The following is a 13,258-nucleotide window of genomic DNA, read 5'->3' as shown; positions in this document are numbered from 1 at the left end:
AAAGAGAAGAGATTGAACATTTGATACGTGTAATTATAAAATCTTGGCAAAAGTTTTCATACGTGGAATACCCTACTTTCACGAATCGTTATCCTCTCCTGTTACAGCATGGTGTTGTACTGCATCATGCGACGGCTGTAGATGAATTTTTATCCTCTCCTGTTACAGTATGGTGCTGTACTGCATCGTGCGACGGCTGCAAAGGCCATGTGCACCATGGACCCCACATGATGCACATGGCCTCTGCAGCCGCCTCACGCTGCAGTACAACACCGTGCTACAACAGGAGAGGATAAAAATATCCTACTTTCACACGTTTGAGCTTTGACGAAACATATCTGAAATATCCGAAGGGGAAAAAATAAAAAAGTCAAGGGAGAGTGGGAACTGGGAAACTCTTGCTTTTTGGAATTTTGTTTTAATCTTTCCGAGAAGACAGACGGAGAGAGAGAGAAAGGCTTCTTGGTTTGGGTCCGTTGCCGTTCTCTTTCTCTTTCTCTCGTCAACTGCTGAAATCCGTTTGAATTGAAGGAAACGCGGGCAGCAACGAAGAACAGCATGAACGAGAAGGCCAACGTCTCCAAGGAGCTCAATGCTAAGCACAAGAAGGTCCTTCCTTCACTCCCTCTTACCTATCTTTCTTTTCTAATTTAACTTTAAATCCAAGTTTCCCGTTCATTTGGTTTTTCCCCATGAATTTAGCATTACGTGCCTTGTTCTCGATTCGTTTTCATTCATTTGAATTCCCATGGCTCTGATCGGACCTTTAGAAACCTAAATTCTAGCAGTTCCTGTACACCTTCGTTTATCATTTCATTCTTTTGATATTCTGATTATTTACCATTATTTAGATCTGCAAAGAATTTAAATATCATTCTCTAGGGTTGTTGCCTGGGGAAATCCTATTTACACACAGAGGGATCGGATCCGGCATCAAATTTTCGTGTTATCCCCCTCTTTATCTGGTTTGGCAGCATAAATTTTCGAAGTAGTTTGATTCTGAGTCATCCTGATTGTGAATTAATGGTTTCTATGAAACCTGAAGGGTTTCTTTTTCATTGGTTCATTAGTTTATTGCCGAAAGGATGAATCTTTTTCTTTTATTTGGATCGATTATGGATGATTCTGATTATGAATCGGTATATAATTAAACTAGCTCGCTTACCAGTTTTTGGTTTGAAGTGGAGCTTAGTTTGTTCCTTTGCCTTATTTCTTTTCCAAAAGAAAACTTGATTTGAGAAAAGCTTGATTGCACGGTTCTTAAATGAACTGTTTCTCAAACCTTGAATGGATTCTATTGGGGAAAGTGGGTAATACGGACAAGAGAATGACCCTTTTTGGGTTTCTGGAATTCTCCAGTATTACACTGTTAAGCCAACTGGATTTCCTTGTGTCGATCAGAGTTTCCAAAGTTGCTTGACAATTCTGTTGTTGTTTTAATATTCTTAATGCTCACTTGTTTCTTACCACTAACTAATCTGCAAAAAAGATGGAGCTTAGATGCACCAATACCTCTACATCCAGTCATAATCGGTAAGAAACTGTTTGGGATTACACAATAAGGAAGAACCAAGCATAGTTGTCACGGAAGGGGGCCTGGACACAAGGTGACTTGGAATCCAGGCCCTTGACAACTACGGAACCAAGTACAGAAACTAATGTGATGGACCTGGTGGTGTCAATCATCATCAATGAATCTCATTATTTCACCTCAGATATGACATGCATGATGCATGAGTCACCAACTCATCTTTTTAGTTGACTTCTTAGATGCTCTTGTATGGTGTTTTCTTGGATAATTTTACTAACTTTTAATGTCTATCTGTATATGAACTGTTTTTATGTTTCCAAATCATACCTACGTCCTTTTTACATGTCTAAACTTTAGTTACAGAGAAAAGATTGAGACCCTACAGATTGGAAGATGAAACTGAAGTAATCTTACTGACATAGGTTTTGAATGTAGGACAGTAGAGGCGATATATCTCAGGCACACCAAACATATACAAAGCATGTATTTTTTTACCTGTTAAGCTTTGTGGCTGTAAGAGGAAAGAGAAAAAACCTACAAAAATATCTAATTCTGGATATGTGAATAGAATCCTATTTCTTTAATTTCAAGAGTTAAAAACTTGCCAACCTACTTATCTTTTTTTTCCTTGTCCCTGGGTAGAATTACCCTCCCCCGGATTGTCACTAAGCCTTGCTCCTCCACTTGTGGCAACTTGTAAACCTGGGAGATACTAATGAGAAAAGAACTGAATTTGGTATCTATGGGAAACTTAGTTAATGTAAGAACTGATACAACTCAGTCTAATTTGTATTAGGAATTGAAGAGTTGCTTACGGAAGGACCATCTAGCTATTCTCTCATGAACTGTTAAGGCGAAGATGTAGCAGGAATGTAATTAAATTGCATATTAAAGCTTGACTGAAATAGGAGACAATTTTCTGAGGTTTCAAGGAGTTGCATCAGTGCCCATATCCATGCTATTTGTAGCCAGGGAATTCAGTTGATGCTTAGGAGATTGAAACTTCTTGGTAAAGCATCACATGGGCAAAGCTGAAGCCATCAAAATAAAAAATTTTGAATACTCCAATTAGTTAACCTTAGTATCTTGAGAACAGAGACATGATTTTAGTTTCTCTGTGACTAAAATAAAAAGGAACTGTATAAATTTCTAACCACTTTGGAGGATTAATTGATGGGAGGAGAAAAATACATCTCCATTAAAAAAAGTGAAAAATACGTACCAAATTTACAGAATTAAAGAAAAAATCCCCTATGCTAAATGCATATCAGATACAAAGATGAGCATTCAAGAAAAAATATACCAGATAGCGCATACGCTAATATTATCAATATTATATTTTTCCTTAAAAAATCCACTCTCCTTTTGTACTCTTCTTCATTAAGAAATTTAATATAAAGTTAGTAAATGCTGATGCTAATTTTTTTAATATTATTCTTTCAACCATGATAATGCAATTGAGCAGTTGCCTCATGTCCCTGATCTCCTAGACTCTGATTCATGCACTAGGGATCTGGTTGAGGGGCTGAGCAAAGGAACTCGTATTTATGGTCCATTCAAATGTCTTTGACTATGTGTCTGCGTGTGTGTGTGATCCAGCTTCTCTTTATGACTATTTGAAAAAAGAAAAGCTAGCTGTGTTTGGATAGCTTTCTTTTGTTAATATTTTTTGGGTACTTATCCATGTAACAATGGAAAGTGATGTTTCCCAAAATCACATGACAAATCTGAGCCATCCATATTTACCTTTTTTTAATCTAAACCATCTGTTCCCATTCAGAGTTAGGAGAGTGCACAGTATGTCTAGAGTACTGGTACACATGAATGGACATACATGGGATGTTTGCCAATATAAAAGAGGGTATTTGATTGAATGAGACTCCAAAATTTAACACGTGACTAATCTAGACCATGTCTTCTCTATCCAATGGTCTGAATGTACGTATCATCTCTCCACGTGGCAGAATATATTCTTTGTGACGTTTGGAAAAACCAGACCTTTGTGATAATATTAATTTGCGTTTTTTTTTTTATAATTATTTAGTCTTGTGTTTTCATTTGCAGATATTGGAGGGGCTTCTTAAATTTTCAGAGAATAAAGAATGTGCTGACTGTAAATCCAAGTAGGTATTTTAGGAGCAATGAAGAGAACATATGAATTGTGGTTCTGGTATTTTTTTTTTTGGGTGAATAATATCTAAATTATTTCCCACGGACGCAACAATGTAAAATCCTTTGAGTATTTTGAAATCTCAAAATCTCCTTAAGTTTCTTATTGGTCTATGTGTAGGGGTTGATCATTATGAATGATTGATTTTTTCCTATGCAGAGGTCCCAGATGGGCAAGTGTGAATCTTGGAATCTTTATATGCATGCAATGTTCTGGAATCCACAGAAGTCTTGGGGTACACATATCAAAGGTGGTATTTTGTTTCTTTAGCTGCCTACTTTGTGTATGTTACAATAGGGAAAAGTCTCTCTTAGCAAGCAGCATATCCTACGCCTACTCACATGCCTTTTTTTTGCTTTATTAATTCTTTTGAGGAGAGAGAAAAAAATGCGTAGACAAATTTGTGGGAGGGGGCATAAGCTACCCTGCTTGCTCAGAGAACCCTCTCCCATTACAATAATATGATGGAGCATTGTAACAAAGATTGGGTTTTTTTTTTCTAGTTTAAAATATTTTTTGCCTGTTTGCAAATAAATAGGTGGTAGAATATGCAGTAAATTCTGATGAAAATAACATTTTCTTTGATGAAATATCTAGAAGGAATGCTTGCCACATCTCTCTGCACGCCCTTTTACAATGATGCTAGGGATTAGGGAATAATGGATTAGAATATGCAGTTTTATGAACAAATGCTTTAAGATTTGCTATCTGAACATTAGGTAGCTCGTAATGCTTGACTATAGATAGCACCTCTTTGCACTCATTGGTGTTCTGATATTCTCACATGCCTTGAGAGAGAGCAGCTGATAAAATTAATAGATCTGCACTCCAAAACTTTTTGAAATAGAGAGAGAGAGTTATTCATTTTCAGGACAACGAATGCATTATATGATTATTTGTCCTTTTATACTCATTATATTCTCTTTTGTCCACCCTATTTTATGTAGGGTGTGTTTGTCCTGGTTGGTCTATAATCTGAGCTGATTTGGACAGATGTGACATCTTTCATGTAGTTAGTCTGCAAAATTTGCAGACATACCCACATCAACGTCTAGTCACATGGCTTCAATCCAAAGGCATCTCACCATTTGGCTGTACAAAGTTTGCAAAAAAAAATAATTTTTTTTTTAAATTCAATCTTTCAATGTATTGGTTTTAATGGCTTAAAATACAAGAGGAAAGCTCTAAAAAATGGTGGGCCATTTGGGCGATTGCCGCGATTCAGAGATATCCTCTCTAACAGTGGATTGACCATATCAGTTATCCTCATGGGTTAAATGACATGGACCATTAAGGCAAGCATTCCTTCACTGAGTCGAAAGGACGTTTTCCCTTTTATGTGTATATTATTTTCTTCTTTAATAAATACTTTTTTGCTCTTCTTTGCTACATTTCTCACTTGCAAAATCATTTTTGAGGTGAATTTTGTGCCAGTTTGCACCTATCTTAATGTGGAGGGCATGGAATGTGGCGAATTATTCTATTAATATTTAATACATCCCTTACACTCTGAACTTCTGTTATGTTCAAGTCGTAAATTAGAAGTTACCTTGACTGGCAGTTTGAAGTAGCAATATTCTCTTCAGATTCTTACTGTGATATGTGCTGCAGGTTCGGTCTGCAACACTGGATACATGGCTTCCAGAGCAGGTTGCTTTCATTCAATGTGAGGATTCATATTACTGTTCATTTACAAATACCATATATCCAATCTGTTGTAGGATTGAGAACAATCTAATTCATTTTAGCATCGCTTTTTCTTCAGCAATGGGAAATGAAAAGGCAAATAGCTATTGGGAAGCAGAGCTACCCCCAAATTACGACAGAGTTGGGATAGAGAACTTCATTCGTGCAAAGTATGTTTCTTGAATGATCACTATCAAGTGCTCTACCTCTGCTTAATACAAATCCTGTGCTTGTTTACAGGCTTAATGGTACTCATCTTCTACTTAGTAATAAAATCTGTCAGGTATGAAGAGAAAAGATGGATTCCAAGGGATGGGAAGCAAAAATCTGTTGTGCAGGAAGAGAGGACTTCTGTGAATAGGCAGAGACCTGGGGACAGAGGCAGTCATGGATACACCAATGATGTAGATCATTCATACGAGGAGAGGAAGAACACTCCACCACCAGCTACTAGAAGCAATATCTCTGCTATAAAGAACACTCCACCACCAGCTACTAGAAGCAATCTTTCTGCTATAAGGAATAGTATTCCTGCACCTCCTAAAGCATCTGATCAGGTGGACTTGGTGTGCATGTTTAAGCTTTTTATTTTTGTTATTGATATTGATTGCCAATGGGGAGAATTATTAACTCAAAAAAACTTTAGGCTACGTTTGGATGTCAAGAAAAGAAAAAACATAATGAGACAAAAATCATGATGATGCAATGATTGTTTTGTGTCTATCTCTCTCCTCAAATTCAAAATTTTTTGAATTTTTTCTTTTCTTTTCTTGACATCTAATCATTTAGTGGTTTTTTCCTTTTCTTTTTCATTATTGGTGTTGGGGGGGACAGGACCTTGGTTTTCAGACTTCACATTCTGGCTTTGACCCATTTTTGTGTCTGGATTCCAGATGGATTAAACAAGTTGTGATGCAGTGGTTCATGGTTTAGTGCTTGGGTGCCCTTCTTTCTAAGATCTTTTCTTTTCTTTTTTGTTTTTTGTTTTTGGGAGGGGGAGGTGATGGGGGGACTCGAGATGCATGGAGTTCAACTTGTCCAGGTTGAGTATGTGATTTACTTATGAAGTTATGAGGTTTCATGAGATTCACGTGAGAGAAATGGAATCATGTTTCCCAGGTTCACCTGGCAAGCTGGAAAACCCAACTCTCCCCTTCTCTCCACACCCCCTAGTGGGGAAAAAAAAACTGAAAAAGGCTTCCTTAAGAAAACTTGAGTTGGACTCCATTTAAGCAATTGTATTGAGACTCTTGAGTCAACCAGAGAATCAATAAATTAGAAATTGCAGCTGTAATTATAACTAAAAGCTTGTACAATGTTGGGAACTATGAGAAATTATATTTGTAGTTATTTATTTACAAAGTTGAAACATGACTCTAGATCAATTTGGCTGTTGTCCGACCTGTTATGATGTATGGGGCGGAATGTTGTTAAGAAGTTTCATATAACGAAGCTATGTGTTGCGGAGATGAGGATGTTAAGATGGATGTGCCTCAAAACTAGGAAGGATAAAGTGAGGAACAAACATATTAGAGCTGATGTGAGAGTTGCCCCGATCAGACAAGCTTCGATAATGTCGTCTGAGGTGGTTTGACCATGTGCAACAGAGGCCTGGGGACGCCCCCAGTAAGGAGGAGTGATCAGATTCTGATTGAAGGAGCTAAAAGAGCTAGGGGCAGGCCTAAAATGACCATAAGTGAGGTTGTGAAGAATGACATGCATAGTCTGGGTCTTGTGCCAAGTATGACCTCAGATAGAGCCTAGTGGAGGGCAAGGATCCACGTTGTTGACACCATGTAGCTGGGATATTTCTTGATTTTATGGGCTATCCTCTTTCCTCTTACTTTCATTTTTCATTTTCCATTTCTCGCCATTTTTTTTTATCTAATTTCTTCTTTTTTATTCGGCATTAATCTTACTTTCCTTTTCTTTGTGAGGACCTCAGTTTTCCCTACGTTGTTTTTAAAGGATTCATGTAGCCGACCCCATTTAGTTGGGATAAGGCTGAGTTGTTGCTGTAGTCTATAGACTCTATGTTGACCTGGCCGAGTTCCAAGCTGCATGAATGAGAATGAGTACAATAGGAAATGAGAAAACCATAGCATCTGGTTGCACTGTTAGTTGTTGATACGTTACCTAGTTGATGCAGGTGGGCTAGGCATCTTGAAATATCTAGGTACCAGAGTATCAAATTAATCGGAATCTAGGAGGGAACAGCAGGTCCACAACAATTATTATTAGTGAATAGATTCAAACTTATTGATGCTCTATTTTAATTCTTTAGATTCATCTCGTACTTATTGGAACATTTGGTTGTTCTACAAAACATTATTGGATGGTTGATTTGCTGTATGAGATTGAATTCCTTATTATGTTACCTGTTCTTATAATCCCTGAATAGAACTGTGAAATTTGACAATGAGATTATGAGATCCATCCCTGACTCATGTGATATGGTGAGTAGGTGTCCCATGATCCAAGACTGGAACCTGTTGTGCAGAAAGAAGAACCAGTTGTCTCGCAGGCTGAATCAACAACACAGGTTGCTAATGCTACAGCAGTTGTCTCACCTCCAAAAGTTGATTATGCGACTGATCTTTTTAACATGCTCTCAATGGATAGTCCAAATGATAATGGCACTGGCTCTTCTTCAGTTGATGATAATGCATGGGCTGGATTCCAGTGTATGTGTTTGTATGCAATAATACATAGCAATTAATGCTACTTCTTGCAACCCCCACCCCCTTCTTTTTTCTTGAAAGATCAGTTCTTCATGTCTAAAGTTGGTGTTATAGTGGTAAGTTTATCAACTTCTTTGAACTGACTTCAGACATTAAAACTTGCAGCTGCAGAAGCATCATCCACAACAGAGACAGTCAGTTCTACAAAGCAAGTTGAAAATAAGGCCTCATCCACCTCTGGAATTGAGGATTTATTTAAAGATACTCCATCAGTTGCATCCACTCCAGTTGATGTAAAGAATGACATTATGAGCCTCTTCGAAAAGGTACGTACTGTAGCATTGTCAAAATGGTTTTTGACAACTATTTTTGTTGTTCTTATCATAGTTGTCAAGGTGTTGCCTAGATGCCGTGACAGCTGACAACTATGGTTCTTATGGATGACACTCTTGCTGGGAAGCCAGCTAGAGAAACTTGGGAGAAAGGCTTAATTCCAAGTGTAAAGTTGAGCCCTTAACTATCTTCGTTTCAGTTGCATATTATTTGTGAAAAGACTGATTATTATTATTAATAATGAAGACTACTTTTAACCTTTGAATTTATTTTTTTTTTTTGGGGGGGGGGGGGGGGAACAAAGATATGGCCTTACCCTTTACTCTCCAATGTTATGCAGTCCAAGATGGTATCACCATTTTCTACCCATCAACAACAACTTGCAATGCTGGCACAGCATCAGTCCCTTCTCATGGCTGCCACAGCTAAATCCAATGTTGGGGCCCCAACATTTCCTGGCAATAATCAGCAATCTGGCTCTAATGGCACTCATACGCTTGGTGGCAGCTTGCCTACTCAAAACTGGTCAAATGTTGTCTATCAAGTACCTGGAATGACACTCCCAGGAGTTGGACACAATGAGTTCCAGAACTATATGCGGGTAAGTCTGTTTAAAAAGCCTACTTGAACTGTTGAACCGTGCTGTGTCAAATGAATCTGGAACTTAGTTTGCTTCTTTGCCCTTGTAATAGGTGGGAAACATGAGACCTACAAATACAGCTGTGAACTCGTCTCCCTTTCCGTCTTACAAGTAAGCTCCCACCCTTTGAATTCCATTTCATCTCATTTGGGCCAATGCTTTTGTTTATGCATAGTTTGAAAGAAATTAGTATCAGAAAATAATGATATTTTTTGGATAGCATAAATTTATGAGGCACATTTCTTGATCTTCTTCCTCTATTGCAGCATGTATAATATAGGGTCAGTTGGCCCAACCAATGGAGTAGCTACCAGTAGTGCAGTCAATAGGCCTTCCTCCACATCTTCCGTCTCGTCTGTCAATCCTACCCGATCAGCGAATGATTACGATTTCTCATCGTTAATGCAGGGAATGTTACCAAAACCATAGGCAGTCAGTGAGTGGTGATGAAAAAGATATGTTTTGTCATACAACACCAGGTTACAAAATTAACAAGAATATAGCCCCCTTCGGTGGGGGGAGAGGTGGGGTGGGGGGGAGAGAATTTGCTGTAGTGGGGTCAAGCTTTTTATAGACACAGTTTCAGTTTTTATTTTTCTTATATTATCTCTTTTCCCCTTAATTTCGGAGGTGGCTTCATTTGTACGGTAATGTATTCGGAACAATAAAGATGGGTTAAAAATTGTTTGGATCGTTTCTTGTGATTGTGAGCACGGCTTGTATAGGATGGAGGTTGGAATGTTTCTAATTTGTTGCATTTTCCATTCAAAAATCATTTTTCAAATTTCAAACTTCAATCTGGATACCTAAGATTTTGGTTGTTTCATCAGAAAATAGTTGGTTCATATGGTGTTTAGAATAAATTAGCCAACTTGGACCGGCTTTTTATCGGGCGGTGGTTCCTCTGTATATCTTTCACCTCAAACAAACTCATCAAAGAAGACAACTTGTTTGTTATTATTCAGATTCAGAAGATGAGTTTACTCTAATAGACTAGATTTTTTTGGTTGTTTCTTTTTTTAATTTACAATTATATACGGCAGACAGAACAGTCTCAGATATTGGGTAGATGGTTAAAAATAGTAAAAATACCACTCTCACTAAGCTAGTAAATAAATAGTACTAGTAAAAGGATGTCCTGACCATGCCCGTCAAGACTGCTAAACCAACTGTACGTAAGGTACAGTTCGGATAGTGAATCTTTTGATGTGCGTTCAAAGTAAATCTAACAGCTGGGCAGTCTGGCATGCATCCCAGGCTCCCAGCGCACTGCCCAGCCGTCGGATGTATGCTGGACGCATTGGTGGGCTAGAGAGGATTTGGTTCCAATGTTCCCTATTTAGAGTGTCAAGTTTCCGCTACAGCTCAGTGCATTCAACGCCTCCGATGGCTGGGCAGATCAGGAGTCAGGAATTAGGACACATCCCAGTGAGCTGTCCAGCCGTCGGATGCATGCTGGATGCACTGGCATGCTAGAAAGGATCTGGTTCCAATGTTCCGCTACAACTGAATACAAGGGTGCATGGACATACATGGGGAGGGTATGTGATTGAATTTGACACGTTAATCCAAAGTCCAAAATATTCCTTTGATATACATGACATTTGAAGTTGCCAAATCACCTTTTCAAACAGTTCAACTGAGGTATGATTAAAATTGTCTCCAATTCCCTAAAAGTGTAGTGTGGTGCAGTTCAAAACTGAGAGCTCGACACATTCAAAATGCTAAATCCAACAGTGCCCAGCTCAATTGATCCATTTTTTTCTTTCTTTCTTCTCGAGTTAGGCACTGTTGGATTTAACATCTTCTATGTGTCGAGCTTTCAGCCTCGAATTGTAGCACTGCACTTTTAGGGAATTGGAGATGATTTTTCTGCTATCAAGAGGAGCTGTTTAAAAATATTTGAAAAAAAAAAACAATCGAATTGCCTCCCTGTGTTTATCTCTCCTCCTACAATAGGGGGTAGATGTGTCACTTCATAAAGGTAGAAGAGATAGACATAGGGGAAGAACTAGGGGTTCGGATGGTGTCCATAAGATATTATGCAATAGTGGGGATATTATCAAACATTCGAAGTAGGGGACAAACATTTATGATAATTGATGACTATTGATTTCCTTCACTCAAGTTTCAAGGTAAATGAAAACTTTCTCCATACAAAAATAGATTGTCTTGTGAAGGCATATATGAAATCTAATTTAAAATCTAACATATGGCCAATGCCAAGTGCCAACCCCCAACCATTCTCTATCTACATATCTCACAATCTAACTACCTTAATTATCAACCTTCCATGGGGCACAACTATAAGTGGTCTATTTATAGATTTTATAAGTAATGGAGGATGTCCCATTTAAATATACGAAGTGCCTGAATGATACCTCTATAGGTGTATTTAGAACATGACATCTTTTTTTTATTGTTCCTTGTCTGGGTTTTGAATGAATTTTTAAAAATAAATTGAAATTGACTCATCATTATGTCATTACCAAAACGTGTTATTGTCATACATATTTATTTATTATTAATGTGAAAAGACACTATTACCCTCATTGAAACAAAACGTGTTAATCGTCTTACCAAAAAGTATTATCATTGTAATCAATAATCTCTCAAATTAACCGAAAAAAATTTTGTTGATATATTTGTAGCAAGAATGTTCCTACTATCCTGCTGGCAACCAAGGAAATGAAATCTTAAAAGGTATTTTAAAAAATACAAAAACCTAAGAGAGAATTTATGAATCAGTGAATTATTCTATTCCCTTGACTGCGAGCAGGGTAGGAGGAACATTGCTGCAACAAGTGTAGCTGCAAAATTTTTTCTTTAAAAAAAAAGAAAAAAAAAAGAGAATAGTCCGGACACGACAAAAGAAAGATCCACCACCACCTTCCATAATAGGAGAGAGACACCTGGAAATGATCCCAGTAATGGACGGTGTAAAACTCTGTTCCTCAAAACCAATAATTGAAGGGATTACACCAAATGGTCTCTGTCGTATTCGGTTTTGTTTTTTACTCTCTCTCTCTCTCTCTCTCTCTCTCTCTCTCTCTCTCTCTCTCTGTGTGTGACACTCACTCGACAGCTTCCTTTGTCAACGGAGGCGTTCCAGAGGTTTCAGATAACCCAAAATCTAACAAGTGGTAAGTTGTTAGTGGTCATCCCCATCCCCATCTCCAATACCCATCGGGACCATGAGGAGTAGTTAATAAGGAGTGGAGGGTTTGTGTTGTGTTTCACTTTTGGTCAACTAACCTTCACAAGTAGGGAAGATATTCTCTCACTCTCACCCACCAATTCTTAACAAGTGCCCAATTTTTCTCACAATTTACTCATTAAAACTTGGTGGCTGTGGTAGTGTGTGGTGTGTCTACTCAGTTATATCAAAACTTAAAACGGATCTATCAAAGGGTTTGTTGGAAGAATCCAAATCTTTTCTGCACACGATGATCATCTTCATCTTATTTACACCGTCCATAAGATATGAATCCTGTATGTTGAAATGGGTCTTGCACTCCATGTATGATTTGCCCCTTGTTTGAAGATATGGATAGTTATCCAAGAAACACACTATAGTTTTATTGCATGGTATCAATGTTACTCATCGATATTGATATGGATCCGATACCATATAATAGGAAAAACACTTTTTGATTGATAACTATAATCAATCTGATATCGATACCTAAAACCATGGTTCCCTCTACTCTCCAATTGTATATTCTTTATGTACATCTAATTTCTCCTATAGGGAGAATGTTCTCTGTGCCGTAGTGCAAGTTGCACCTAGGCACATAGACCTGCCACTCAGGGGGGATAGGATGGTCATTGTATCCACCCCCATGTGTCTGGGCACAGCTTGCGTTCCAGCACAGAGAACAGCACCCCTATATTTTAAGGCAAGAGATTGTTGAGGACAAACATGCATTTAAAGGCAACACATGCATAGACATGGGTTCATCCTTTTCTTATTCTCATATTTTATTTTGGTTTTCTTATCTGTGACAATCACACATTCACACCTCTCCATATCAGAAAAAGACTTAATTTGGTTGTTTTTCTTTTTAATGTGGGTCCTTAAGTACTATTATAAGTAAATTAAATATAACTTGCTTGATTAAGTAAAGTACATTCCAAACTAAAAAAGTACGCTCTTCTTAGTTTTTAACCTTTTAAGCTATGCCACCGCCCAATTAGTGTGAAACACCTCTCCTTTT

The 13,258-nt window shown here is 37.8% G+C and overlaps 1 protein-coding gene across 2 annotated transcripts; it reads left to right on the top strand.

The window, feature by feature from the left end:
• The first annotated feature begins 400 nt into the window (after nucleotides 1–400).
• On the top strand, nucleotides 401–9,554 carry LOC122640638 (ADP-ribosylation factor GTPase-activating protein AGD5-like). Of its 2 annotated transcripts, XM_043833853.1 has the most exons (12): nucleotides 401–609; nucleotides 3,596–3,654; nucleotides 3,861–3,951; nucleotides 5,313–5,367; nucleotides 5,467–5,557; nucleotides 5,671–5,862; nucleotides 5,908–5,944; nucleotides 7,852–8,071; nucleotides 8,234–8,394; nucleotides 8,742–9,002; nucleotides 9,094–9,152; nucleotides 9,308–9,554. In XM_043833853.1, the coding sequence occupies exons 1-12, from the start codon at nucleotides 559–561 to the stop codon at nucleotides 9,468–9,470; spliced, it is 1,440 nt and encodes a 479-aa protein (XP_043689788.1). In that variant the 5' UTR covers nucleotides 401–558; the 3' UTR covers nucleotides 9,471–9,554. The 2 variants fall into 2 exon arrangements, with proteins under 2 accessions (XP_043689788.1, XP_043689787.1); XM_043833852.1 differs by having other exon boundaries at nucleotides 5,671–5,944.
• The last annotated feature ends 3,704 nt before the right edge of the window (nucleotides 9,555–13,258 follow it).

The sequence above is a fragment of the Telopea speciosissima genome, chromosome 9 (assembly GCF_018873765.1).
Source record: "Telopea speciosissima isolate NSW1024214 ecotype Mountain lineage chromosome 9, Tspe_v1, whole genome shotgun sequence".
Lineage (NCBI taxonomy): Eukaryota > Viridiplantae > Streptophyta > Magnoliopsida > Proteales > Proteaceae > Telopea > Telopea speciosissima.
Note: the sequence above shows the minus strand (reverse complement) of the source record. Positions and strands in the feature narration are given on the sequence as shown.

Excerpts from the sequence above, each read along its gene's own strand:
- LOC122640638 (XM_043833852.1), top strand. The coding sequence starts at position 559 with ATGAACGAGAAGGCCAACGTCTCCAAGGAGCTCAATGCTAAGCACAAG. Across the intron at positions 3,655-3,860 it reads TGTGCTGACTGTAAATCCAA|AGGTCCCAGATGGGCAAGTG; the intron begins GTAGGTATTTTA and ends TTTCCTATGCAG. Across the intron at positions 8,072-8,233 it reads TGCATGGGCTGGATTCCAGT|CTGCAGAAGCATCATCCACA; the intron begins GTATGTGTTTGT and ends TAAAACTTGCAG.